The sequence below is a fragment of the Lontra canadensis genome, unplaced genomic scaffold (genome assembly GCF_010015895.1).
Source record: "Lontra canadensis isolate GAN:19392208 unplaced genomic scaffold, GSC_riverotter_1.0 scaffold84, whole genome shotgun sequence".
Lineage (NCBI taxonomy): Eukaryota > Metazoa > Chordata > Mammalia > Carnivora > Mustelidae > Lontra > Lontra canadensis.
In genome coordinates, this window is record NW_022631078.1 from 3,241,939 (window position 1) to 3,267,938 (window position 26,000).

The 26,000-nt window shown below is 62.3% G+C and overlaps 1 protein-coding gene across 1 annotated transcript in view; it reads left to right on the forward strand.

Annotated features, from left to right (window-relative positions):
• CELSR1 (cadherin EGF LAG seven-pass G-type receptor 1) overlaps nucleotides 1-26,000 on the forward strand; it is a 131,853-nt gene that overhangs the window by 101,584 nt on the left and 4,269 nt on the right. Inside the window, exons 10-28 of the mRNA XM_032882764.1 lie at nucleotides 168-353; nucleotides 1,397-1,510; nucleotides 2,309-2,483; nucleotides 3,122-3,263; nucleotides 4,906-5,026; nucleotides 6,580-6,763; nucleotides 7,089-7,190; nucleotides 7,835-7,929; nucleotides 8,388-8,597; nucleotides 9,525-9,708; nucleotides 11,360-11,503; nucleotides 14,665-14,869; nucleotides 15,234-15,401; nucleotides 16,559-16,685; nucleotides 18,193-18,393; nucleotides 22,548-22,722; nucleotides 24,117-24,229; nucleotides 24,608-24,687; nucleotides 25,294-25,420. Coding sequence (XP_032738655.1) covers nucleotides 168-353; nucleotides 1,397-1,510; nucleotides 2,309-2,483; nucleotides 3,122-3,263; nucleotides 4,906-5,026; nucleotides 6,580-6,763; nucleotides 7,089-7,190; nucleotides 7,835-7,929; nucleotides 8,388-8,597; nucleotides 9,525-9,708; nucleotides 11,360-11,503; nucleotides 14,665-14,869; nucleotides 15,234-15,401; nucleotides 16,559-16,685; nucleotides 18,193-18,393; nucleotides 22,548-22,722; nucleotides 24,117-24,229; nucleotides 24,608-24,687; nucleotides 25,294-25,420 — 2,853 coding nt within the window. The remainder of the gene's footprint in view (nucleotides 1-167; nucleotides 354-1,396; nucleotides 1,511-2,308; nucleotides 2,484-3,121; nucleotides 3,264-4,905; nucleotides 5,027-6,579; nucleotides 6,764-7,088; nucleotides 7,191-7,834; nucleotides 7,930-8,387; nucleotides 8,598-9,524; nucleotides 9,709-11,359; nucleotides 11,504-14,664; nucleotides 14,870-15,233; nucleotides 15,402-16,558; nucleotides 16,686-18,192; nucleotides 18,394-22,547; nucleotides 22,723-24,116; nucleotides 24,230-24,607; nucleotides 24,688-25,293; nucleotides 25,421-26,000) is intronic.

Consider the following 26,000-nt stretch of genomic DNA (forward strand, 5'->3'; position numbering starts at 1 on the left):
CTGGCGATAATTAGAAATGAAACTTGGCCTCATTTTTAGGTCTGTCTTCGGCCCCGTGCCCTGTGGTAGGTCTGTGTACGTGGCTTTGTTATTTAAGTGACTGCAGAGCATTTTCTGTTCTGTTGTCATCAATTCAGCTGGTGGGTCTGGCTCTCCCTGTCCTCCAGATCCTAAACAAGTATGTCCAGTTCGAGGTGTCCCATGGTCCCTCAGACGTGGCTTCCATGAGGTTGTCCAGGTCCCGTGTGACTGATGGGGAGTGGCACCACCTGTTGATAGAACTGAAGAGTGCCAAGGAGGGCAAAGACATCAAGTACCTGGCGGTCATGACCTTGGACTATGGGTTGGACCAGGTGAGTTGGCGCCTGTACCCTCTTTGGAATAGACACCTTCCCTGGGCCCGTGAGGGAACAGAGTGACCCCTCCATGTACCAGGACCTGCCAGAGTCCTAGAGGACTTGGGGACACACATTCTGGGCCCCCTGAGTTTGGGTCTCGCGGGCTGCCTTATGCTGTGGTCGCCAGTGTCTGTGCCTTTCCAGACGGTCTGCTCCTGGACTCCGTGTGTCCCGTCATGGTGCCGTCAGTGCCTTCCACGGTGGTTCCTTGTAGCAGAGCTGTCCTGAGTCACGATTGCGTGCTCGGTTCTGTGCTCTGGGGCACGTAGATGAACAAGGCACGGGTCCTTCCCCCCAGCATGGTGCCGTGTGACAGCGGCTGAGCAGATGAGCCCCGGGTACCAGAGGGGACCAGGGCACACCGGACAAGTGCTCCCGTCCCAGATGGGCATGTGGCACTCCAGGCAGGGCTCACTCCCAGCACGCTTGGTGAGCCACACTCGATGTCCACGGTTTGCAGACAGTAGCAAGAGGCCTTTTTTTCTGGGACACTTCGGGCTCCTCGTGAGTTCTGTGCCCTTGGAGTCTGGGCACTTCTCCCACTTGGTTCTGAGAATAAGCAGCTGTTGTGTTCAGGACGCAGCCCTCCAGGGCCTGAGGGTCCAGCGGGAACATCCTTACATCCTGGCCACGGTGCACACAATCTATGCTTGCCGCCATCTTGCTGCCGTCTCCCTAGATCACCAGCGCTGTCTCGGAGCGGCTCGGGAGTGGCGCCATTATGGAGGTGGCAGCATTGCCAGTGTCCCCCCCCCAGCTGTCCATCTTGGCTGTGCCGGGATGGGGACACATGTCCTGCGACCCGGTTCCCACTCCTGCCCGTCCCCCACACGTAGCCCGGCACACACACAGCCCGGCTCACCCCCTGCCCGCCCCGTTTGGAGGCCCAGATGCCCTAGGACCGTGGGGAGTTGGCCAGAGTGACCGTGTTTTGGCCTTCGAGCACGTTCCTCCCAGGTGTTTCCAGCCTGTGGCTGTAGTCCCCTCTCCTCGCTCAGGACACGGTGCAGATCGGGAACCAGCTCCCAGGCTTGAGGATGAGAAGCGTCGTCGTGGGCGGCGTGTCAGAGGATAAGGTCACGGTGCGCCACGGTTTCCGGGGCTGTATGCAGGTACGGCAGGGACGTGGGGTGCGCCCCGTCACAAGATGCCCGCAGAGCCATTGGTCAGCCACTGGTTTTCAGTAAATGAATGACGGGCCTCAGCCAACCCCACCGTAGCAGACCCTGCTTCCAGCTTAGACCAATCCTCCCCGCGGTCCCCCTCCAGGCCTTCCCCTGCATCCCTGTCCCCACACCACAGTCCGCCACCTGCAGCTCTGCCTTCGTGTCCTGTCTGGAATGTGGCCTTCGCTGCCCCCACCCCTTCCCCCACGCTCACCTGACCGGTGCCACCGTCATCCCCTGGAGCAGGTGTTCTAGCGGCAGCCGGAGTGAGCTGTTGATCGAGTAGCCCCGGTCATGCCCCTGGGCCTCCTGCTGCAGAGAAGGGAACCCTACGTGCGTCCCCTCCACGCGCCCACCCTCCCCAGGGCCGGCCTTCGACCTCCCCGCTATCCTCCAATGTGCGGCCCCACGTGGTCCCCATCCTCCGCTGGGATGCCCGAGGCGCCTTGCCTGCCTTCATCAGTGGCCATGCTCTCCCTCAGTCCTCGTTTACTTTTTCTTCATGCACCAACCATGGTGCTTTGGGTCTTCGTTTCCGGGCAGCTGGTCCACCTACCTGGACCACATGCCTGAAAGGAGCACATGTGACCCTGCCTTTCCCCGTGCCGGTTCAGCTCTGCACAATGAGGCATTACTTCTTGGGGACCCGAGAGAGTTTGGGGCTCTCTTAACCCCTGGTTGCCTTTTGAGGTCCCTGCAACCCCAAGAGGCTGGACTGAACCTGGCTGCCCCTTTCTAACTCAGGGAGTGAGGATGGGGGAGACGTCTACCAACATCGCCACGCTGAACATGAACGACGCCCTCAAGGTCAGGGTGAAGGACGGCTGTGACGTGGAGGACCCGTGCTCCTCCAGCCCCTGCCCTCAGCACAGCCGCTGCCGGGACACCTGGGACAGCTACTCCTGCATCTGCGACAAAGGTGGGAGCCCCGTACCCGGTGGGAGCCCCGCACCTGCACCCCGCTGTCCCGAAGCCCGTTGGGGGAGGGCAGTGCTTTGGTGTGGAGAGCACATCGTGGCGCATGAAGCAGGAGCACCCCCGCTGGGGCTGCGGGTCTGCGAGGCCTGAGCCTCCGTGACTGGGAAGAGGGGTCACTTCTCAGAGCGGATTCGTCCATCGGGTCCTTACTTGGGACGTGGGGCCCTCCGCGCTTTATTCTCAGAATGCATGATGAGAGGAGGGAGAGAATTCATGAGAAATCCCCACTTTCAAAGCTGATACTTTCAGTGGTCGCCTGGATTTTGAGGGGCTGCGATCCCACCGCGTGACCTGGGGTGGCTTTGACTCCCTCCCCTAGGCCTCCCGCTCTCCCGATGGAGGGGGACCCAGGTGGCCCTTGTCGCTGCATTTCCAGGTCCGACCCACTGCATGTTGGTGTGTCCCGTGACACTGAGCGAGACACCATGTCCCTCCATGGCGGCATGGCAGGGAGAGTGGAGTCTGGGGAAGACGCAGATGGCCCAAGACGTCTTCCCCCAAGGCTCTGGCTCTGGAGCAGGGACGAGGAGCATCGTGGGCAGGTTCTGGGGTGGTGGTGACGCTGGCCTGTCCCCACAGGGTACTTCGGAAGGCAGTGTGTGGACGTGTGCCATCTGAACCCCTGTGAGCATGTCTCGGCATGCGTGCACAGGCCCGGCTCCCTGCGGGGCTATGCGTGCGAGTGCGGGCCCGGCCACTACGGCCAGTACTGCGAGAACAGGTAGGAGCAGCCCCTCGCAGGGCGCGGCCGCCACGTCCCTCCCACGTCTCTTCTCCTCTTGGTCACTTCACGCAAAGACACACAGAATTGTGGCTAACGTGGACATAGTTCTGTTTTTTTTTTTTTTTTTTTCAAATTTGTCATGAAGCAAATAAGACTCTGAGCGAGCATCTCAAACTAACCCCGTTGGAGTGGGTTTGCACCCAGAAACACGGGGCGAACGGAGCGCCTGCTTCCAGAGCCCCACCACGCACGCGGCCATGGGTGCCGAGCCGCAGGGACCCACCCCGTGAGCCGGAAACAGAACGTGGCTTTGTGGGGCTGTGAGAGCCTCGAGCAGTGTGGCCGACTGGAGCCTGGGACTCCCAGGGCCCCAGCTGCCGCGTGGAGCGTGAGAGGAGTAGGCGGAAGCGGGAGGTGGGGGTGGCCTGGAGGCAGACCCTGTCCCCAAGGGCTGGCGCTGCAGGCACAGAAGGCTGAGGGGGCTGTAGGGAGAAGGGGTGCACCAGAGCTCAGGGGTCCCCCTGTCATATGTGCAGACCCACGAACGTACAGAGCCCCCGGCAGAGCCCCCGGCTCAGCCGTGCCACTGTGGTTATTTTTATGTTCGTGCTGTGTGTACTGTCGTTACTTAGTAACTGCTTGCCAGGTGAGCGAGTGAGTAGGAGCGGTGGCCTGCCGGTCAGGTGGGTGGACGGAATGCCGTCAGCTGAGACAGAAAGCCCAGGGCGGCCCTTCGTTTCGAGGAGCCTGAGGGGTTTGGTTGCGGCGTGTGCCCCACGGGTGGGTGAGCAGTAAGGTGGAGAGCGGAGGGGGGTGACAGCAGCTGGCAGTGGCCAGAGCCTGGGAGGGGTGAGCCCGACCTCATGACCTTTGATGTCCCACATCTTAGGGCCTGCTGGGCTCTCAAGAGCAGGCCTGGGCCCGTGTCCTGATCCCAAACCCACCAGACCCAGCCCGTGGCTCCTCAGAGCTGACCGCGGTGCCTGTCACGTCTGTGGAAAGGCTGCTTGGCGTCTGGGGGCACACAGGCAGTGTGTGCCTCAGGGCACCCCAGAAAGCATGGATGCCCCGGGCTCCTGTGTTCGGAACTGCCCACCAGGGATCCTGTGTTGACAGACACCCCAGGTCCTACCGGAAGGTTGCCCAGGGCAGCCGGGCTCCGTGGGTTCCACTGGGGCTGGGGCTACTGCTAGAGCTGGCCCGGCTGTGGAGTCACCTGTCACTGAACTCCCCCATGAGCCAGGCACCGTCGTCTGGGTGCTGGGACAGAGTGAGCACAGGTCAGTGCCATTCCCCCCTGCAGGGAGCATGGCAAAGTCATGCTCCGGGGGAAGCCCAGGTTGAGATACTCATCTGTGCTTTCTGTCAAAAAAAAAAGTGAGCAAGCAAATCATTTTAGAAATAAGTTTTGTAGTAGAAGCCCGGGACTAGGCTTCTATAGACCTGGGACCCCTGGAGTCTGGGATCCTAAGGGGTCAGGGGTGAGTGAGGTTGGGAACCAGCAAGGGGAAACTGAGGCTACTCCAGGGAGGGAGGGGTCCAGAAGCAGGCCAGGTGAGGCTCCTGGCCTCCAACATCTTCCTCTGGTTCTGAGGACGGTTACGCACACCTTCCCTCTGCTCTCCTATTTCCCCAACAGGATTGACCTTCCGTGCCCCAAAGGCTGGTGGGGGAACCCCGTGTGCGGACCTTGCCACTGTGCCGTCAGCAAAGGCTTTGATCCCGACTGTAACAAGACCAACGGGCAGTGCCAGTGCAAGGTGAGCCTGGCTCGTGGGCAGGTACCGGCTGCGTTCCCACCTCCCTCTGGTGGCCACGCCTAGAGATAGCCGTGTGCACGCCCACGTGCACACACACACGCGCACTCAGGTCCTGAGCCCCCAGAGATGGCCGTGTGCCTGCCCACGTGCACACACACGAGGTCAGGTCCTGAGCCCAGGGTGGCTGCTCACCGAGGCACTGCGTACCCCTGGGCCGGTCTTCACGTGGACACTGGCGTGGAGCCCTGAGAACGGAGTCGTCAGCCGCACACCCAGTTGGTAACAGGAAACGGTAATTTCCGTGAGGTTTGCTCAGCCTCAGCACCGACCACTGTTCTCCCTCTTGGCCCTTTTCCTTGGGCTCTTGTCACGCTGACCCTCAAGGATGGCTGGAATTTCTAAACCATGGAAAGCTTTGCCCACACCCCAGCTGGGGCACCTGCGTTCTGTGCAGCACAGCCACCTCCTGCAGCGTCAGACCTGCCGCCGTGCTCTGGGCAGGCCCTGGGTCGCTGTCCCCGCGGCATCCTGGGGAAGGCCATAGCCCTCAGAATCGTGTCTGCACGGCTGTTGAGCTGCTGGTCATTTGGAACCCAGAGGAAGGATCTGTCTCGTTGGATGAGGGCCACGTGCTGCGGGGTGTAGGTTTGCCGGCCCCAGAGGGGAGATTGCCGGCACGGGTCCCCTCCGCACTCCGGGAGCTTTAGCACCGGGAATGTCCCACGTGTGTTCATGCACTTCTGGAAACACAAATGTCTGCTGAAACGTTTAATGAAAAACCGCACTGGTGGGAGCAGATTTGGACCGGGCAAGCCACACGGAGCCACACGGCAGTCGGCACATCCGTGGGTGGCATGGCAGGTGGGAGGGAGGCTCGGAGCGCATTTCGAGAAAATGTGCCTCGAATTTCTTCTCATCAGAAATTATAGAAAATGCAGAAAGGTGTTGAAAAGTGACGCCCATGTTCCCGCCCGGGGTGACTGGTAATGTGTTTGTGCCTCCTCCCAGGTGCTCAAACACACATGATTGGACCTCCCTGTGGGGACGGTTCCATGTCCCTGCCTGACATGGGACCTGGACACAGGCCGTGGCTCTGCCGAGTCACAGCCCATCCCACCCTTCAGCAGGGGATGCTTGAGTCCCCTGCAAGGGAGGTATGGCCAGAGATGGGCACAAACCCGGGACTTTGCAATCTGAAGCCCGTGCCCTTGACCATTCCCTGACCTGCCCAGTGGTGGACCTTCAGGTGCCTTCTAACTTTTCACAATGAAAAAAAGACACCGTGTAAACCTCCATCTGAATCCAGGATCTTTCAGGACAGATAGGCAGGTGGCCCGTGACAAGTATTAGCTAAGAAGTTAGGGGGGCACTTTCCCAGACAGTGCACCTGCCCCATCAGGCACAGTGGGCAGCCCAGAAGCCACTCGTTGGGGGAATGTGGGTGGAGGGCGGCGGGGAGAGGCCCAGGAGCACGGCCGTAACCTTGGCGCACCCAGGAGGCATCCCGCGGGAGAGGAGCCTAGAGTCCCACGCGCCTCTTCTGGCTTTTGCAGGAGAATCACTACAGGCCCCCGGGTCAGGACGCCTGCCTGCCGTGTGACTGCTTCCCGCACGGCTCGCACAGCCGGGCCTGTGACATGGACACGGGGCAGTGTGTCTGCAAGTCCGGCGTCATCGGCCGCCAGTGCAATCACTGTGACAACCCTTTCGCCGAGGTCACCACGCTTGGCTGTGAAGGTCTGAGTTGCCCCTCGACCCCTTCGGGCCGTGTCACAGGGACAGACTACTGGGCTCCTGCACGCGTGCCCGTGTCTGCCTGTGCACCACACACTCCTGGGATCTGGGAAGTGTTCAACAGCCTCATGGTCTGACAGTGTTCACTTGGCCTTCCGTGACCTGGCCCTCCTGGAGGGCACAGGTCAGAGCCTGGGTCCCCCCTTCCCCTGTCCTAACCCCGATGAGGGTCCGGTTCTTGGTGGGGGCAGAGGACTCCGAGAGCCATGCACACTTGTGGGCATGGCCGTGGCCGGCTGAGCAGCCTTCTTTCCCCCCGTGACCCCAGTGATCTACAACGGATGTCCCAGAGCATTTGAGGCTGGCATCTGGTGGCCACAGACCAAGTTCGGGCAGCCGGCGGCGGTGCCGTGTCCCAGGGGCTCCGTGGGTAAGTACCATGGCCGGTGGCATCCGTTCCAGGCGGGAGCTTGGCCGAGGCGTGCGGCTCGCGGAGACTTGGCCGAAGCGTCTGGACGCGTGGGATGTTCTTTAGCCAAAGTGTTGGGGGAAGATAAAACCTTGTTCTTTAATAATAAATGACAAAACCTGGAAAAGCCGTAACGCAAACATGACACATGCGTACGGGCCAGGACGCAGGCCGCTTTGCCCCACCCAGCGCCAGGTTCTCTGTAAAACGGGGGTGGTAGCTGTGTCCACACCCTGAGGGGCGTCCGGAGACCCAAGGGCACGACCCACCAAAGCGCACGGCTGCGAGTCGGGTTCGTGGCAGGCGCGCAGGGCCCACAGACGCTGTGGGTATTTGGCACACGATGGACTCGGTTCTCTTTTTGTGGACTTGCTCACGTGTTTGCTCACGGTGGCTGGGCTGCTCGGGCAGCTTCAGCGTGGCCCTGGGCACGTGCGGAGAGAGCTTGGGTTGGTTTCGTGGCCGTGGCACCTGCCTGTCCCTGGGCTGGCCGAGGGGTGCGCTTCACACCCCCGCCGGGCACACTGGGTTCAGGTACACACAGGTCAACGAGCATGATCACTAATTAGGGTTTCAGGTCTTCCTCCCGGTTCCCCGTTCCCTAGGCAACGCCGTGCGACACTGCAGCGGGGAGAAGGGCTGGCTGCCCGCGGAGCTCTTCAACTGCACCACCGTCTCCTTCCTGGAGCTCAAAGCCACGGTAGGCGCCACCTCGGGGAGCTGCGTGCGTGTGGGGTCGGGGGGCGTGGACGGCGCAAGGCCCTGCATCCCACTGGCCGGGGGCTGGGCCCGGCTCGGGACCGTCGCACCCATGTCTGTCCTGAGTGCCCACGGCAGAGCACGGCTGCTCTTCCTGTCAGGACCAGCCCTGCGTCTGGGTCTGCAAACGAGGGGTCTCCATATTCCGGCCCGCCGCCCCCGACCTCGCCCTTCGTCACTGCCACTCCCCCAGTGTCTCTTTCCAGCACTTTTTGGCCTGACCGTCCCTCCTCTTTGGTGCCAGAGTAGTACTCACCAACGTCCCTGCTTGGTTTGGGTTTTCAAGTTCTTGCCTGAAAAGGAAGTTTCTACGAGAAAGGATCAGGTTTTCTGAATCACAGGAAGGAGCAAAGCAGCCGCGGTGGGCGTGCAAACACCTCGTGTGCTCCCCCTTCCCAGAACGAGAAGCTGAGCCGGAATGAGACGCGGATGGACGGCGACCGGTCCGTGCGGCTGGCCAAGGCGCTGCGGAACGCCACGCGCCCCCCGGGCCCGCTCTTTGGCAACGACGTGCGCACGGCCTACCAGCTGCTGGCCCGTGTCCTGCTGCATGAGAGCGGCCGCCAGGGCTTCGAGCTGGCGGCCACGCGGGACGCCAACTTCCACCAGGTGACGGCGTGCGGCGGGTCGCCCCCGGGGGGCCCTGTGGTCCTTTGGGGCTTGAGGGCGGTGGGGAGTCCGTGCTCAGCTGTGCGACACCCCTGCTCCCACGTCCTCGGGGCAAAACTTCGCTCTGCACCCGGGCCGGGCCAGCGTGGTGACCGGGGACACTGGGTGCGAGTGCTCAGGGTGTTTGGGCAAGGACACGTGTGGGGCACAGTGTTGGTGGTGGGGACAGTCACCGTCACTGACAACTGCCCCTGAGTGCTGGCCAGCGGTCTGCGCGGCTCATGTGTGTTAGCCGCTCGCTGGCCACACGGCTTGCGGTGGTGCGCGGTTGCCGCCCATTTTACAGGTAAGGAGACCGAGGCAGAGAGCCAGGGGCATGTAGCTCGTCGGGGGCTCCGGAGTCTCCGCTCCCACCTCGAGGTCCTGCTTTCAGAGATACGAGGTCTCATATAGAAACCGTCCTGTTCTGTGTTTAAGTAATGTGTCTCTAAGAAATGTCTGTTTATGGTGGTTGGTGAGGAGACCCTCATTCATCCTCACGTGTCTGATCTGCTGGGCAGTGAGCGTTGGAAGCCATGATGCCTCTGGACCCCTCCCCAGGCCTACCCATCCATGCAGAGACCCCCCCCCCCCCGGGGAACCTCCCCGTCCGTCCATGCAGAGACCCCCGGGGAGCCTCCCCGTCCACGTGCCTTCTCCCCTCTGCATCTCGGAGTGTACATGGGGGAGCCCCCAGCAGAGTGTCTCCCTGACGCACGGCTCCTGCCCCCCCAGGGTCTGTCCCCTATCTGATCCTGCCCAGCCTGGTCTCAGGGAGCTGGAGACTTTCCCAAGCCTGGTGTGCCCCTGCCTCCCGCCATGTCAGCTCAGCCTCCTGGGGCCGGGCTCACTCACCCGCTGAGCACTGTCTGTCTGTCTGTCTGACAGGACGTGGTCCACACAGGCAGCACGCTTCTGGCCCCGGACACGCAGGCCGCGTGGGAGCAAATCCAGCGGAGTGAGGGGGGCGCCGTGCGGCTGCTGGGCGGCTTCGAGGCCTACGTCACCAACCTGGCGCGCAACGTTCAGAGGACCTACCTGAGGCCTTTCGTCATCGTCACTGCCAACATGAGTAAGGCCGCGAGTCTGCGGGGCTGGGGGAAAGTGCGTGTGCTCTGGGGTCGGACCCCTGGGGCCTGTCTGGGGGGGCCCTGCTGGGCTGTCTTTAGGGGATGGTCAGCAGCTCTGGCCTCTGGTGACTTGTCTACAGTAGGGAGTCAGGACCCTCCTTGTCCAGCCTCTCAGAGCTGAACCAGAGAAACACACACCTGACTCCCAGGCTCTGAGCAGGAATTGGGGCGGGTTAGAGGCTGTGTGGTCGGCTCCCCTGGGAGGTCTGCAGGCCTCTTGGGACATGGGTGTGAGGCTGTCCAGAGGGGCATGGCCGGGGTCAGGCTGCGGGTCCCTCCCTCCAGGCTCACCAGGGGAGGCACAGACCCAGGGAAGGACAAGGAACAGGCCGGCCAGGTACCTGGGTGGCGGGGGGATGTCTGCCCTTCCTGAGTCAGGGGATGAAGGTCAGCAAGCAGGTGCCTTGTGAACCGAGTCACCCCCAGCGCCCGGGAGGCACCACCCTGAGGTCCAGGGGTTTCCATGGTCAGATTCCTTCCCAGGGAGAAAGCCCCGGATGGTAGAACCAGCCCCCACCTGACCCACCCAGATGGAGCTGGCCAAGTCCCTGAGTGGGGGTCGGGGCTCCTGCAGGGGACGGCCTTGCACGGGGCCGGTGGTGGGGTGGGGGTGATTGCCTTGTGCACGCCCATCACTGGAGGGGCTGAGCCTTAATCTGGAAGTGGCGGCCCTCACTGGAGCCCTGTGACCGGCTGGGGCGGGGCCTCCCGTGCTGGCCAGGAGATGTTCTGGCTTCTTCATCTCCTGGGCCCTTCCGGGGGCCCCCGACGGGCCTGCCTTGTGCCGGGGTGGCGGTGGGCTCAGGGCCCCCGTCATCACTGGGGTCAGGAAAGAAGAATGCGTGTGCTTCTGCAGAGCTGGCCTCGGGGCCGGACAGGACCCAGACACGGTGCCGCCTGCAGCCTGGGGCCTCCTGGAGCACTCAGGCGGTTCCAAGTGTCCTGCCTACTTCTGCCTGCAGCCCCTCTGGCGTTGTCTCTGATGCTCTGTGGCCGGGAGCATCCGTCCTGCACTGGGTCCTGTCTGTCCTCCTGTGTCCTATGTTCCCTGCCATCCCTGACCACCCAGCAGCTTGGGGCAGGCGCCTGGCCTGTCCGTGTGGGCAGCCCATGGGCTCCCTTCCTGTGGGGGCTGTTGGACCAGTCAGCTCAGTGGGATGACGTTGGGGGTCACCTGGGCCGGGCAGGGGTGACAGCCTCTCTGTCGGCAGGCTCCTCAGAGCAGTGGCGGTCGGTGCCAACAGAGGGGTGACCCCACAGCCTCCGAGAGCCAACAGGACTCAGGAGCCCCTTGGGTCGATCCGAGTGTCCACTCGTGCTCTGCCGGCCGGGGAGCGGGTTCCTGTTCTCCGGCCGTCTCCTTCTTACCCCAGCCGGCTGGCCCCCGATGCCGCCGTGACGTCTCACTTCACCCTCAGGGCTGGCGCTGTGTGACTCAGCGGGTCCGGGGGGTGCAGCAGAGTGGAGGCGACTCTGTTAGGAAGGCTGTCGCCGGTCAGGGTGGCGGCTCTGGTTGGTCTGGACGCGGAGCCGGTGGAGGGCGCTCTCGGGAGGAGCTGGGGGCTGGATGACAAGGGGGACCTGTCCCCACAGTTCTGGCTGTCGACATCTTCGACACGTTCAACTTCACGGGAGCCAGGGTGCCGCGATTCGAGGACATCCGTGACGAGTTCCCGAAGGAATTGGGGTCCTCGGTGTTCTTCTCCGCCGACTTCTTCAAGCCGCCCGAGAGCAAAGGTGAGGCCTCGTGGACGCCACGGTGCCCCGCCGTTCGGGGGAGGGGTGGGGAACTCCGAGGGTCCTGTGAGAGGGAAAAGAATGGTTCCTAGTAGTGGAGCGTGTTGTGTGCGTGCGTGTCACACGCGTGCCCTGAGACGGGGCCGCCGCGGGGCGTGAGCTGGCGTCTGACCCCCGTGCCGCAGCTGGGCGTCTCCGGCAGGTACTCGGCTGTCTCGTGACCTGACAGATGAGATAACAGCTGACACACGTGCGCACTAGTCTTCCCTGATGGGCGGGGGAGGATGCCTCTATGTGTGGGTAATTGTAGAACCTGCCCCCCTACCCCACCCCCTGCCCCCTGCCACCGCCAGCCAGTTTTTCAGTCCTGGGTTGGGGTTACATTACCAAATGGCTTAAACGTTTGGAATTTTCTTTTTCTTTTTCTTTTTTTTAAAGATTTCATTTATTTATTTGAGACAGAGAGGGCACAAGCAGCGGGGCAAGGGTAGAGGGAGAAGCAGGCTTCCCGCCGAGCAGGGAGCCTGATGGGGGGCTCAGGCCCAGGACCCCAGGATCATCCCCTGAGCTGAAGACAGACACTTGCCTGAGCCCCCCAGGCGCCCTTGGGATTTTCTGAGAGTATATTTTTCACAGATCCTCTCCAGCTACTGAAAATGTCTTAAAATAATGGGGACGTGACAAGGTAAAATTCTGTAGTGGACAATTTACAGTTTGAGGTGTTTTTAGTAAATCAGTCCGTCAGCTGCATGGCGTTATTATTCGGGTGTTGGAACCTCTGGAAGAGGATTTTACTCCGATGCGGGATCCACCCCGATGCCATCTTTCATACCGTCTTTTGGGCGGTCTGGGTTTTCCTGTATTCGGCCGAGTTGCCAGCGGTCATCAGCACTGTCAGACGTGCGGACCCTGCAGATATCGCCGCTCATCCTGACCCAAAAACATTGTCCGTGCTTGTGCTCCTCAACGGACCCCGGATCCTCCTCTGTCTCCAAGGCTGAGGCATCCGGAGTGGACAGGCAGGAGCCTCGTTTGCTTTAGACGGTCCCACGAGAGAAGCTTCTGGTGCTTGCTGCCCTGCTGGCCTTGGGACGGCGGCCGGCTGACATCAGTCCCCTCAGCTCCGTACGTGGTGCCACGTTCAACTTGTCTGTTAGCCGGAACCATCACCACGGAGTAAACCCCACCAGATCTTTTACTGATGGGAAGCCTCGGCCACCGAGCTTGGGGGGCCCCTCCCCCTCCCACTGCCCAAACACCTGACAGGTCCCCTGGAAGACAAGCAGAGGAAAAAGCATCCTGTGCTCCTAGAGCCAGAACTCAGGGCCAGATCTGGGTGGACAAGCTTGCAGGAGCTAGAGGGGTGCAGTCTAGCCCCCCAGCCCCTGGCATCCCACCGCCTCCTGGTGTCCCTCCTGGAGGGGCCGCCTCTCTTCTCTGAGTGCTGGATGTTGACATAGAGCCCTAGGGCTTGGCCCCAAGGGCTGACCTCTGCCTGCGTCTGTCCCCCGCCTCAGGCTTTGGCAGGCCAGTGCAGACACTGACCTTCCCACCTTGGCTCAAATCCTTCTTCGCCCTGACCGGCCCCTGGACAGGCTTTTATCCCAGCCCCGGACTCCGGGCCCTTCTCCTCCCTTTGCCCTGGCCCAGCCTTGGCCCAGATAGTGTGTGTGTGTGCGCACTGGCGCCGGGAGCAAACACCGGGAAGGGCCAGGCCTGGGGTTTCTGAGCACCCCAGGACGCTGTCCAGTCCGCCCACCGCTGCCTCTGGTACTGTCGAGGCTGCCCAGAGTTGCCGGCCCTGCTGGAGGAGCGGCGCTGGCGAGTGGCCGCGGGGACTCAGCCCGCCTTCCACTTCCGGGAGCAAGCAGCCGAGAGGCAGCAGGACCCTGGGGGGATTTGGCCTCTACTCTGTGGGGTTGTCCAGGAGCAAAGGACCCGTAAATGTCACGTCTGACCCATTGGGTGGCGTCTGGCCCATGGGCAGAGGCCTGGGGAGTGTCATCTGGCCTGGGGCAGTACCTGACCCTCTCACTCAGGAAAGCCCCCGCCTATATCATCCTCCCCCGCCCCCCGAGGAGGAGCTGAGTGTCGCTGAGCAGTGTTGTCACCAGTCATTGCCCCTGAGCAGGGTCAGGAAGATGCTGAAGGTGCGTGTGCCACCTCAGAGGGGCGGACGCCGTTGGTCACACGGCATGTTGCCGGCACCGATGAGCCGTTCTGAGCTGCAGTGGCCCTCCGCGTGGGGGCCGAGAGGTCCCCTGCCCCACTGCACCTCATAGCCCCTCCACAGGCTCCCCTGGGTCTTGCCCTTTCTAGAAGCCCTGTCCCTCAGGGCTCGGCCCTCCCGCCTCCCCGGAGCTCAGCCTCCTGTGCTCAGTGCCGGGCGGTCTGGGTGGCTGCAGAGCTGGCTTCTGGGCCAGCCGGGGCATTTTGTCTGTTGTTGAGAACCTGAGTGTGGCCAGGCTAACAGAGCGTCGGAGGGGACTGTCACTTGGCTGCTGGGAAGGGGAGGGCCAGTACTCCCTCCCGTGAGCCCGTGTGGACACAGGAACTGGGGAAGTTTTCAACCTTCCTGCACCCATGCTTCCGTGCCCCAGTCAGTGGCACGATATCGTAAGCGCCTACACCGCAAAATACGTGTGCGGACGTATTTATGTGGGCCACATGTGGCTTCTTGTGTCCCTAGAGCACTTACAACTTCACACACACCTGTCATTCACGTGGGATCAAAGCAGGGGGCACAAACCCACGCAGACGGTTCCCCGTCCCTGTCTGTCCCTCCCAGAGCAGCCCCGGTGTCACCCCCTGTGTGGGGTGAGGGACTCGGCCGGTCAGCCCGTGATAGCTGTCATCTTTTCCTGGGTCGAGCTGAAATGCCGGGAACCGGTGCGGTCCTGGCCACTCTGGGGGCGGAGTTTAGTCATGTTCCGTCCGTCCACAGTGTTGGGCAGGCACTGCCACCTTTGTCCCCAGGAATGACAGTCTGTCCCCGTCCCCTCCCCCAGCCCCTGGAAGCCTCTGTGCTGCAGTCGTGTGGGGCTCTGTGTTTACTCCGCCGGGGCCCAGCGAGCATCTGTGGCCTCAGGAGGCCCCTGTCCCAGCAGGAAGTGGCCTGGTGGGCGCACCGGCCCCGCGCTCACGCTCCGCTTGCATTGCAGGGACCCCCATGGTGCGGCCAGCCGGTCGGAAAGCCGCCCCGCAAGCGGTGCCTCCGGGGCCTGGCGCGGAGGGGGAGGCCCCATTCAGGAGGCGGAAGAGGCACCCGGACGAGCCCGGCCGGTTCGCTGTCGCCCTTGTCATCATCTACCGGACCCTAGGCCAGCTCCTGCCCGAGCGCTATGACCCTGACCGCCGCAGCCTCCGGTAAGGCCTGTTTCCGGAGGATTCCAAAGGGCTTCCCCAGGCATCTGTGTGAGGACATTCTGCTGTGAGCCTGGGCCACGGCCACAGACCACTGCCCTGAGAGCCCCCCGGGATGAGGTTCTGGGCATCCGGGTGGGCCTTCCCTGGTGCTGCTGCCCGGCTGGAGGTGACCAGTCCCCCGCACGTGCCCCATTGCTCACAGAGCCGCCGCCATAGCCCGGGGCCCTTCTCGGGGACAGCAGCTGGGGCTCCGGGTCCGGGCCTCCTGGAGAGACGTCTACAGTGCGTGCTTCTGGGGTCGTCGACGCACAGATTTGAGACAGGCGTCTTCGAACTGTGCCTTTTCCCGTGTTCTCCATCCCAGGCTGCCCAACCGGCCAGTCATTAACACGCCGGTGGTGAGCGCCGTGGTGTACAGTGAGGGGACTGCCCTGCCCAGCCCCCTGGAGAGGCCTGTCCTGGTGGAGCATGTCCTGCTGGAGACCGAGGAGCGCACCAAGCCCGTCTGTGTGTTCTGGAACCACTCCATCACGTAAGGGTGTCGCCAGCGTGAGGACCCTTCATACCCCCACCCCCCCGGAGCTCTGCCCCTGTGTGTGGGGTTGGCCAAGGCTGCTGGAAGCTGGGATGGACTTTCGTGCAGCTGGGCGCCTGTTTCTGTGCAGCACAGACAGACGTACCCTCACATCGTGCTGCAGACGGATTGAGTCGGTGTCGCCAAGCAGGGTTCCGGCCGGGAGCTGGTGGCCAGCGGGAGCGTGTGGACACCCGGCTGCAGGGGGCTCATGCTGGGAAGCAGGCTTGGCTGGGCAGGGATCTTGCGGCTCCTTTACTTTCCAAATTCTAGTTAATGAGCGAGCAGCATTGTGCCGGCCTGTGAGAGACGCTTGGCTTACAGAGGCGAGAAAGAAGGGCCACTTTCATGGCGAGAGACGTGCGAGGGACGTGCGAGGGGCTGTTTGGCAGGCACGAGGCGCGGCTGTCTCACGGCGCAGGACTGGATCTTAGCAATTAGTTATTGCCTAATTACCCTCTGTGCCTCCGTGGTGCTTCTCATCCCCAGATCTTGGGGTTCTTGGCAGACACGTATTAGCCTTCACTGGCCATTTTACAGATGAGTAAAGGAAGGACCAGAGAAGTTACTTGATTTTCCCAGAGGGAGGGAGGGCGGGACTCTCTCTGCGCCCGAGACACACCCATAAGCAGCTTGTCATTTGGGGCTTCGCATCAGTAACAGGGAAGTCATAATTGGGCCCTGCTCGCAGGCGGCTGCCGTAAAACACTGTGCAGTCTGAAGATGAAAGTGCAAAACGAACGTGGGGTATTATTTCCTGAAGCGCCTAGACTCCAAAGAAGGCTGAAGTACAAAGCAGCCCTTTGAACAACTGACTAATGTTTCCAACAAGAGGGCGTGCAGCTCGCCCGAGACATCCCCATCGAAGTTTATTGTGAGATGACACAGAAACCGTGAACTTCAGAGGGTTGCTTCAGGGCACTCCCCAGCCACAAAAGGGAAGGGAGAGTGTCCACATGGTCCCGAGGGCTGTTGTCTTCACAGCACGCGATGGGGGGGGCGGAGGGGAGACGGGCCAGCCTTGGGGGTGCTGGATGGGCTTCCCCAGGGGCGGCGGGGCCTCAGAGACCCCCCTGGTGGAAGGGGTCCCTCTCACGCCTGCCTTTTCTCTGCAGGATCGGGGGAACGGGAGGGTGGTCGGCCAAGGGCTGCGAGCTGCTGTCCCGGAACCGGACCCACGTCGCCTGCCAGTGCAGCCACACGGCCAGCTTCGCCGTGCTCATGGACGTCTCCAGACGTGAGGTGGGCGCGGCCCCCTGGGCAGTCCTGCCCTGCCAGTGAGTGTGTCCAGGGATGAGTCCCTTTGGAGAGTCAGCGTGGCTCCAAATTGAGTCCACGATTTAAGCCCGTGTTCGGGAGGGTTGGCCGGAATCTGCCAGGATTCCCAAAACAAAACTCCTTAGAAACTCTTTTCAAAGGGGCTGGGTTGTAAATTAAAAACCCGGTGGCAGACCCCCAAGCCTCAGCCCAAAAAGAAAGCCCTGGAAGAGCCTCACTTCGAAGCCGGACTCTCGGGGTCCTCTTGGATGGCGCTGTGCCGGCCCCACTTTAAATTTTAAGGGAGAACGGAGCCAGCTGTCTGGAACAAAGGGAGGGTCTCCCGTGAGCGCCGCACACACTGGCCGGGAGACCCAGAAGAAGGGGCTCAGTCAGGAGCCCCCGAGGCCAGCTGATGTTTAACCTCTGGCGTTTTCCTGGGTGTGGGAATGCAAGGCTCTGGGAGCCTGCGGGTAAATAGAGGGAACAGGGCTGCGGCCCCCAGTGGGCGGGTGGCGAGGTCTTCCTGGGCTCCGACGTGTGCAGATGCTGGTTCCTAGGAACCAGAACAGAGGCCTGGGGGGCCTCACCCTGGCACTTTTTCTTCAGGCCTGGGATGTGTCCCGGGAGGCCAGGTCATTGTCCCTCCCAAAAGCTCTGTGGCTCGCAGGTTCCTGTCACATTGTTGGGTGGGTGACTGCTGCTGCTGATGGCGGCCAGGGAGACAATAGGGAAGGGTGTGGCCTCCGGTCTTCCCCTGACCGCCAGGCTGCCGTGGGCAGGTGGCACTTTTGAGCTGGGAGCCCCAGGTCCTGGCCTGGAGGAGGTTAGTTATCAGTAGTCTTCATCCATGTAGGGGCGGGATTGGGGGTCGACCCCCAGCCGGGGTGCTGGGCGATGCCGGGAGTGGGGCAGGAGGAAGCTGAAATTCAGGGAGAAAAGTGGAACTAGAAGAGGGCTCACTGCTCCCTGCCCCAGGGCCTCAAAGCCGGTGCTGGTCCAACAGCAGGAGGCAGCCCCTGGGCCTCCGGAGGGCAGGAGGAGAGCCCTGAGCCCTCAGCCTCCGGGGCCCAACCCCCTCGCGGCTCCCCAGCAGCCCAGCTCCCGTGCAGCCATGGCACACCCGCCTTCTGTGTGCAAGCCCCTCCCGGCTCCGAATTTGGGGCGGGCAGGCTGTGCATCTCCAGGATGGTAACATTTATGTATGGAGGGTTGTTTTGTTTTAAACGTTTTTTTTAAACATTTTTTTATTGGGCAAAATACACAGAATAGACATTCACCACCTCAGCCACGTGTAAGTGGACACCGTCCCGCTCCAGAACTTTCCAACGCCTCATTAATCCATTTGGTGTTTTCCGTGGTTTCCGGCAGCCTGAGAACCGTGTCAGTCGTGCTGGCTCTGCCCATAGTAAAGTCGACCTTAAAGTGCCTTTCCTGTGCAAAGCCCCATCAGGCCAGTCCTCATGTCCCCCCGCCCACCCCCCGCCCGCAGCACGGAGAGGTCCTGCCCCTGAAGATCATCACCTACGCCGCCGTGTCCTTGTCGCTGGCCGCCCTGCTGGTGGCCTTCGTCCTCCTCGCGCTGGCGCGGACGCTACGCTCCAACCTGCACGGCATCCACAGGAACCTCATCGGGGCGCTCTTCTGCTCCCAGCTGGTGTTTGTGATCGGGATCGCCCAGACCGGAAACCCGGTGAGTTCCCCGGGCTGCTGCCCCACCTCGCTGTAACTGACAAAGGAGCAGGTGGAAGTGGCCGCGGTGGAGACCGGAAGTGGGGCGGCCTCGAGGGAGGCGAGGACAGGCTGCGAGCGGCGGCTGGAGAGCTTCCGTGGGAGGCCTGAGATCGGAGCCCCTGTGCCGGCTAGGGGAGGCGGGAAGGGGGCGCTCATGGCCCGGGGCAGGGTCCCAGGGGCGGGGGGGGGGGGCGGGGGGGGGGTAGGGAGCAGCCTCGGAGCGGGTGGGACGGGAGCAGCGCCCGGGGAAGCCGGGAGCTCTGTGGCTTCAGCGGTGCCTGCCTGGTGGCGACGTGATTTTCCATTTTTACAGCAGGGATTTACAAAACACAGGGTCAGCACCCTGACCCCGGAGGGGGTGGGGGCACGGCTGGAGGCGGAGGCTGTGTGCCCGAGCTTGACACACACGCTTGCGCTCGCTGAATCCCCCCGGGCCCTGGGAAGGGGGAGCATCCCTTCCCACGGGAGAGGCGCCCGGGGACCAGTGAGGATGAGCGAGTGCCCGTGGCACACAGTTCCCTCCGTGCGGGTTCCCTTTCGTGTCCATCGTGAAATGGGGACCCTAGAGCCCTGAGGCACCGCGAGGCTGGCTGATTGGCACATGTGTGTATGCAGGGACTCGGGAAGTCTGGAGGTTACTCTCACCTAATCCCAAGCTCTCCGAAGGTGAGCGGTGGGCTCGCGGTGGGCTCGCGGTGGGCCATTCCAACATGGCCAGCACGTGCTGTTGACAGATCTGTCATTTCTTCCTTCCCCATGCGGCGAGGACCTGCTGGTTGTCACTGTGTTTCCGCCTACCCAAGACCCAGGTCCAAGAGGCCCTCACGTCCCCACCCAGGGAGCCCCCTTTCCTGGCACGGACATGAATGGTCATCGTAGAGTGTCACGTGCCAGAATGGTGCCCTGGTGGCAGGTGGGGGAGCCATGCCTGGTTAGGGAAGGACTGACCATCCAGTAGGAAGGGTCCAGTAGAAATCGGGACAGGTTGGGGAATCTGGTCCCCCAGAGCCTGAGGGGCCATGCCGGGCAGTGCCGTGTTCCTTTTGCAGGCAGCTCGTGCCGCGGAGAGCACAGCCGGCCAGTTAGGAAGCTGCCCAGAGGTCAGAAGAGCGGCAGAGGGGCTATCCTCATAGGTCCGCTGGGTGGAGGCGAGGCCCAGAGCCGAAGCCAGGACAGCGGGCGGGAGGGGAAGGGCAGGAGTCAGGGCTAAGTGGGCAAGGAGGGAGGAGGAAGGGCGCCTCAGGTCTCCGGAAGGGGGACGAGCAGGGGAGGACACCCCAAAGTGAGGACACCCCAAACTGAGACAGAGTGGCTGGTCTGGGTGTGGCTGGCCAAGCCCTTGGAGGCCGAGGGGAGGCATCTCCCCCACGTGGAGAGAAAACGTGTCTGTGGGAATGGGTCAGCCCTAGGAGAGGAAGCGGCATAAAAGGCAAAGAGAGAATGTTCTGGCTAGCTGGTCAGGGCTGCCGGCACACTTGAGCTCTTCCTCGTCATTTGCTGCTGGCAGCGGGCTCCCCTTGAGACCCTCTGGGGTGGCCAAACCTCCTTTGGAGGAAGGGGGTAGGCAAAGGCAAAGCGTCATGGGAAGATGGCCTTGGTGGCCCCGGGGGCTTCTTAGCCGTGACTCGGGGAGCACCAGGCCTGGCAGAGGACACCCCCAAGCGCAAACTTCCTTGCTGCCCTCCGGGGCGCTCCCCGTGGTGCTGGGCCGGGGTGGGGGAGAGGTGCCATCCCCACGTGGAGCCCTGCAGGGTTTGCGTGCATCCAGCCAGGCAGGGGGACCTCTCCCTGCCTGTCCTTATCAGCGCATCAGACAGGTGAAGGCTCATCTCCAAACCCTTCAAGCGTGCCCTTGAGTGGTCTCCACAGAGGCAAGCCACGCCTTGCAGCCACATACTGCGCGTGAAAGCAGCGAGGCTGTCCGCTTCTTCCAGGCACGGAGCGCGAGAGAAGGAATGCTGGCCGCGCATCGTTCGAGGGCCTTGGCACCTCGCCTGGGTTTCATGGGTTTTCTGTAAACTCACAATCCCATCTCTGGGCGAGGTTTTTCATCTCCCAGATTACTGGCAGGTTGAAATGATTTATTAGGCATTTTGTCTTTGTTCTGTTTCTGGAAAAGGTAGTACATTTAGGGCAAAAGTCTGTACACGTACAGCCCCATTAAAATTTAAAATGTATCTCTAACACTTCTTTTTTTTTAAAGGTGGTTTTGTGGGTTTACGTTTCACATGACTGAAGGCAGCCAGCCGGCCAGCCTCCTCACCGTTGTCCCTTGTCTAAGCCCACTGTGCTTTGCATGTGGGGGACCCTGAGAGTGTGTGGTGTGGGGCTCCCCCAACCCCAGGCTTGCCCTTGGCGCCCGGGCTGATGGCTCTGCTCATGCCCAGGGCAGACCTCCTGTCCCCCGACCTTGGGGTGCGCGGCGGAGAGCGGGTTGTCCAGCCATAGTGTCCGGGGCTGTCTTCTCTTCTGGTTCAGTCCTGTTTTGCCCCGAGCCGGACAGATGTTAGTGCTATAGGAGTTTCCTCGCCGCCTCTGGGGTTCTGTTTCTGGGGAGAGGCCGCGTGTGCAGGCTGGCAGTGGCAGCGGGTGTCACGCATGTTCCCACCCACAGGGTACACTGGCGGGCAGCTGACGGAGCAGAGCGGCCTCCAGTGTGGGTCAGGGTGGTGGCCCTGTGTCTGTTGGGTGGAGGGTGGGGGGGGCTCCTTGGCAGGGACACTGAGACCCTGGGAGGTTGCACTGATGGCATGGCAGCCAGGACCAGACAGAATGTCTCAGGAATGGGGAGGGACTGGGGCGGGACTGGGATGTGGCCTGGGGGTGGGACAGCTGTGGGTCCCCGTGGGTTGTGGGTAGGGCCAAAAGGGGTGTGACTAGGAGGGGCGGGCCAAAGAGTGGGCGTGGGACCAGGAGGAGCCGGGGCTGGGTGCGGGTGTGGCTAGGAGGGGCAGGGCCTGGGGGTGGGAGGGGTCAGGAGTAGGGGTGGGAGCAGGAGGGGAGGGTCGTGTGGGTGGGACCAGGGGGGTGGGGGTGGGGCCAAGAGGGCCTGGGGTTTTCTCTTCCTTCCCCTCCACGTTCCCCCTCTCCTCAGCGCCTGCCTGGCTTTTTAGGACCTTGAAGGGGCACCTGCTCTCCACCAGCTGGGCAGCCTGGGGGCCCAGCCAGCGCAGCCCCTCGTGAGGCTGCTCTGGGCCAAGGCACGAGCTCTGAGCTCTTCGAGGTCTGGCCTAGAGAACCTCACGGTAGATGATTCACACAGAGGCTGGACTCCCTGTGACCGCGCCCTGTCCCCAGCCCCTCCCTGACACTGCTTTCTTCCTGTTCTCAGGGACTTTGGGTTGGCTCGCCAGGGTCGGGAGAGGGCGGGATGCTGGGCCTCCACTGCCCTGTGGAAGTGGTTTTCTCTTCCTGGCACTTGGGCACCGGCTTGAGGGCAGCCCTGCCTGGCCGAGGACAGGGACAGACAGACGCGTTCCCATGGTCTGGTCTTGGCGGGAAGCAGAAGGCTCTGTTACCTTGGTGGAGGCGGGAGGACCTTATTTGGTGGTGAGGTCACAAAGCACGAAGCTTCCCCCTCCCTCTGGCCACTGCTGAACCCTGCAGACACCCCCACAGGGGTTCTGGGTAGCAGGTGGAGGCCAGCACCGCAGTCGGGCCTGCAGCCTGGGCTGGCTGCTTTCATGCTATTTCTTTTAAATTTAAATGCCTGGAGGAAAGAATCTGGAGCCATGACAGGAAAATACGTTTCCAGCTTTTAATGAAAACGCTAGAGGCTCTGCCCACCCCCTGTCCTGTGGCTTTGCTCACTCCAGGCACCGATCTGGGTTGGGCGGTGGTCTCCGTGGCCCCCCGGTGCCTCCCTCCCTGCCCTCTGCTCCACTCGGGGAGCGGAGACACAGCGCCTTACCACCCAGCCGTTCCTGCGTGAATCACACAGAAAAACCCAACTCACTCAGTTTCCTTCCTCCGACCCGCAGACCCTCACGTTTGCTCAGTGCGTGGACTTGGTCCCTGCCCTCCCCCCGGTGCTCGTCTGGCCCCTGGTCCGAGGGTGGGGCGGGCTCCCACGGGGTGGGTGCTGAGCCAGCGCCCCATGCCCTGCCCCCACAGTTCCTGTGCACGGTCGTCGCCATCCTCCTGCACTACGTCTACACCAGCACCTTCGCCTGGACCTTTGTGGAGGGCCTGCACGTCTACCGCATGCTGACCGAGGTGCGCAACATCGATGCTGGGCCCATGAGGTTCTACTATGTCGTGGGCTGGGGCATCCCGGCCATCATCACAGGTGAGGACTGGAGGAGCCGCCCTGCTGGGGTGGCCCGGGCCGGGGGCCCACCACTGCTTGGGGAGCCCATGTGACCTCGCCCACCAGGGAGCCCACAGCCGGTGAGCCCACACCCCTGGGCCCGGGCGGGCGAGCTCTCTGGCCTCCTCTGGGTACCAGACACCCAGCGTGACTGGCCCCTAGCAGAGGAGGCCCTCCCCGCCCTTGCATCTGTGCCGTGAGTGTGATCACTCCGTGCGCACTGGGGGGTTGCGTCTCTGCTCAGGGGTGGTGTGGGCTCCTTGAGGGCTGGGTGCGGGTCCGCTTAGGGTTCTGTCTGTGGCACCGAACAGACAGAAACTCCACATCCGCCCGGCGTGTGGGTGGGTGGGTATGTGTGCGTGTGTTCTGTCTGTGGTGTGTGTGGTGTGTGTGTGGGATGTGTAGTCTGCATAGAGTGTGTGTGAATGTGTGGGAAGGGTCTATATGTTGTGTGGTGTGTGTGCGTGTGTACCCTGTAGTGTATGTGTGGGGTGTGTGTGGTCTGTGTGTACTGTGGGGGTGTGAGTGGTCTGTGTGTGATGCATGTGGTGTGGGTGTGTGGTCTGTATGGGATGTGTGTATGTCATGTGCGTCGGGTATGTGGTCTGTATGTAGGGTGTGTATGTGCTGTGTGTGGTCTGTATGTGATGTGTGTATATAGTGTGTGTGGGGTGTGTGGTCTGTACATGACATGTACGGGGTGTGTGTATATGGTGTGTGTGGTCTGTACATGACGTGTGTATGTCGTGTGGGGGGTGTGGTCTATGTGTGGAGTGTGTGGGGTGAGTGTGTGGTCTGCACGTGACGTGTCTATGTAGTATGTTTGGGGGGTGTGGTCTTTGTTGACGTATGTGTGGTGTGTGTGTTTGGTCTGTATGTGACATGTATGTAGCATGTGTGGGTGTGTAGTCTGTGATGTGTGTGGGGTGTGTGTGGTCTGTATGTGATGTGTATGTAGTATGTGGGGGGTGTGGTTTCTATGTGATGCGTGTGTGGTGTGTGTGTGGTCTGCACGTGACGTGTGTATATAGTGTGGGGGGTGTGGTCTGTATGTGACGTGTGGGATGTGTGTGTGGTCTGTATGTGATGTGCATATGTAGTATGTGTGGTGTGTGGTCTATATGTGACATGTGTGTGCTGTGTGTGGTCTGTATGTGACGTGTGTGGTGTGTGTGTGTGGTCTGTACGTGACATGTGCATGTCGTGTGTGGGGTGTGTGTGGTCTATATGTGATGTGTATGTGGTGTGTATGATCTGCATGTGATGTGTGTGCGCTGAGCTGGGAATGCTGTTGTGGCCACGTGCCCCCTCAGGCTGGCCCTCAGGAGGGGCCCCTCCCGGGATGAGTCCCCACTTCCCTCCCTGTTGTCCAGGACTCGCGGTGGGCCTGGACCCCCAGGGCTATGGAAACCCCGACTTCTGCTGGCTGTCCCTTCGAGACACCCTGATCTGGAGCTTTGCCGGGCCCATCGGAGCGGTTATCATTGTGAGTCCGGGAGTTTCGCAGAGCCCACGATTCTTGGGGGTGTGGGAAACTGGGCGCGTGGGCTGGAAGGGGTTTTGGGGGCCGGTGGGGTCCTTGGCTCGTCAGAGCAGCCCGTTGGGCAGGAAGGGGTGATCTCACAGTGCTGAGGTGTCGCCATTGGACCTGCGGGTTTGTCCCCGACTGCGTCCTCGTCCGCTGGGAGGCAGCTGGGCACCCACCCTCGGGAGGGTCCTGCAGGCAGGGGGCGTGCGAGCCCTTCTCATTCCAGCCGCACCTGGAGATGCAGGCGGAAACCCTCAGAAGCGTTGGGTCTTCTGATTCGTGGCGATACTGACCAGCCAGCCACCTGACTTGGGTTTTTAAAAAAATGTTTTTCAGGTCAACACAGTCATTTTTGTCCTGTCTGCGAAGGTTTCCTGCCAAAGAAAGCACCATTATTATGAAAGGAAAGGGGTTGTGTAAGTGGGTCCCAGTGTGGGACTGAATGCCTAGCAGAGTCCCCTGAAGGCACCCGTCTCCCTGTGCCCAGGCCCTTGGCCACCCACCAGCTCAGCCCCTGGGGACATGACAGCCACGTGGATGCATCAGCAGGCCGCAGTGGGGAGAGGCTGGGGGCAGCGGGCACGTAGTGGAGGAGAGGGAGGGCACTGAGCATGAGGAGGCCTGGGGCAGGCCGCCTTGGCCCATGGGACCCCGGGGACAGTAGGGGGTAGGCTCTGCAGCACCTGGTGGCAGAAGGGAGCAGGATGGGCCTCTGTGCCCCTCACCCAGGTCCTGTTAAGGGATGGGTGGAGGGGAGGAGGGGGTGGTGACGGCTGGGTCTGGGGAGGTGTGAGGGGCCTGGATGCGACGGGGAGGAGCCCGGCAGGGTGTTGGGGCACGGGGGTACGGCTGGGACTTTCTGGGTTGGTGGCGATGGTGATGCTGTGGCCGCAGGAGTGGAGAGTGACCAGGTGCTTTAAAAAGTTTTGGGAAGTTAAGTGGCGAGGCTGACGGGTGGGCCGAGAGGGGGCGGGTGGAGGGGAGGGCGGGGCCCGGAGTCACCCCCGCCCCGCCCCCGGCAGCCCCCTGCTGCGGACCGCCTTCCTGCTGCTGCTGCTCATCAGCGCCACCTGGCTGCTGGGGCTGCTGGCCGTGAACCGGGACGCACTGGCCTTCCACTACCTCTTCGCTGTCTTCAGCTGCTTACAGGTGGGCCGTCCCCGTCCCCATGACCCGGCGGGCCTCTCTGGGGCCAGCCTTGGTGAGGTCATGAGTCGCTTATGCTACCTCCTGTCTGGAAGGCCTGGGGGAGATCCTGGACCCGGCGTCTGGGGCAGACGGGCCATGGCATGACGGTCACCATGTGGCCGGAATGTGCCAGGCGTTCCCGTGACGCCTCTCTGTGCACGGTCTGCCCAGGGCCTTCCCAGGGACCCCTGGGACACTGTCCCTTGCTCAGCCAGTGCCGGGGCTCATCCTCCCTCCGCGGGGCAGCGTACATCCCACTCGTGTCCGCGGGGCCAGTGTTGGCCATTTACAGTTCCCACTAAGGGCTTCCCAGCAAGTGATGTCATGTTGGAGATGCAGATGGCTGGGGGTGTGGCCGGGACCAGCCCCCCTTGGCCCCTGGCGTGCTGGCTGCCCTGTCCCCGCTCCCCTGGGCAAGCAGAGGCCCCGGGGAGGGGGCGCCCAGGGCGGGCCCCGGCGGCCAGGCTGGCTCCGGCACTCCACGGCACATGGCGTGGCTGTGCTGTCTGCGTCCTTGGGCAGGCGGGTGTGCCCACCGGCT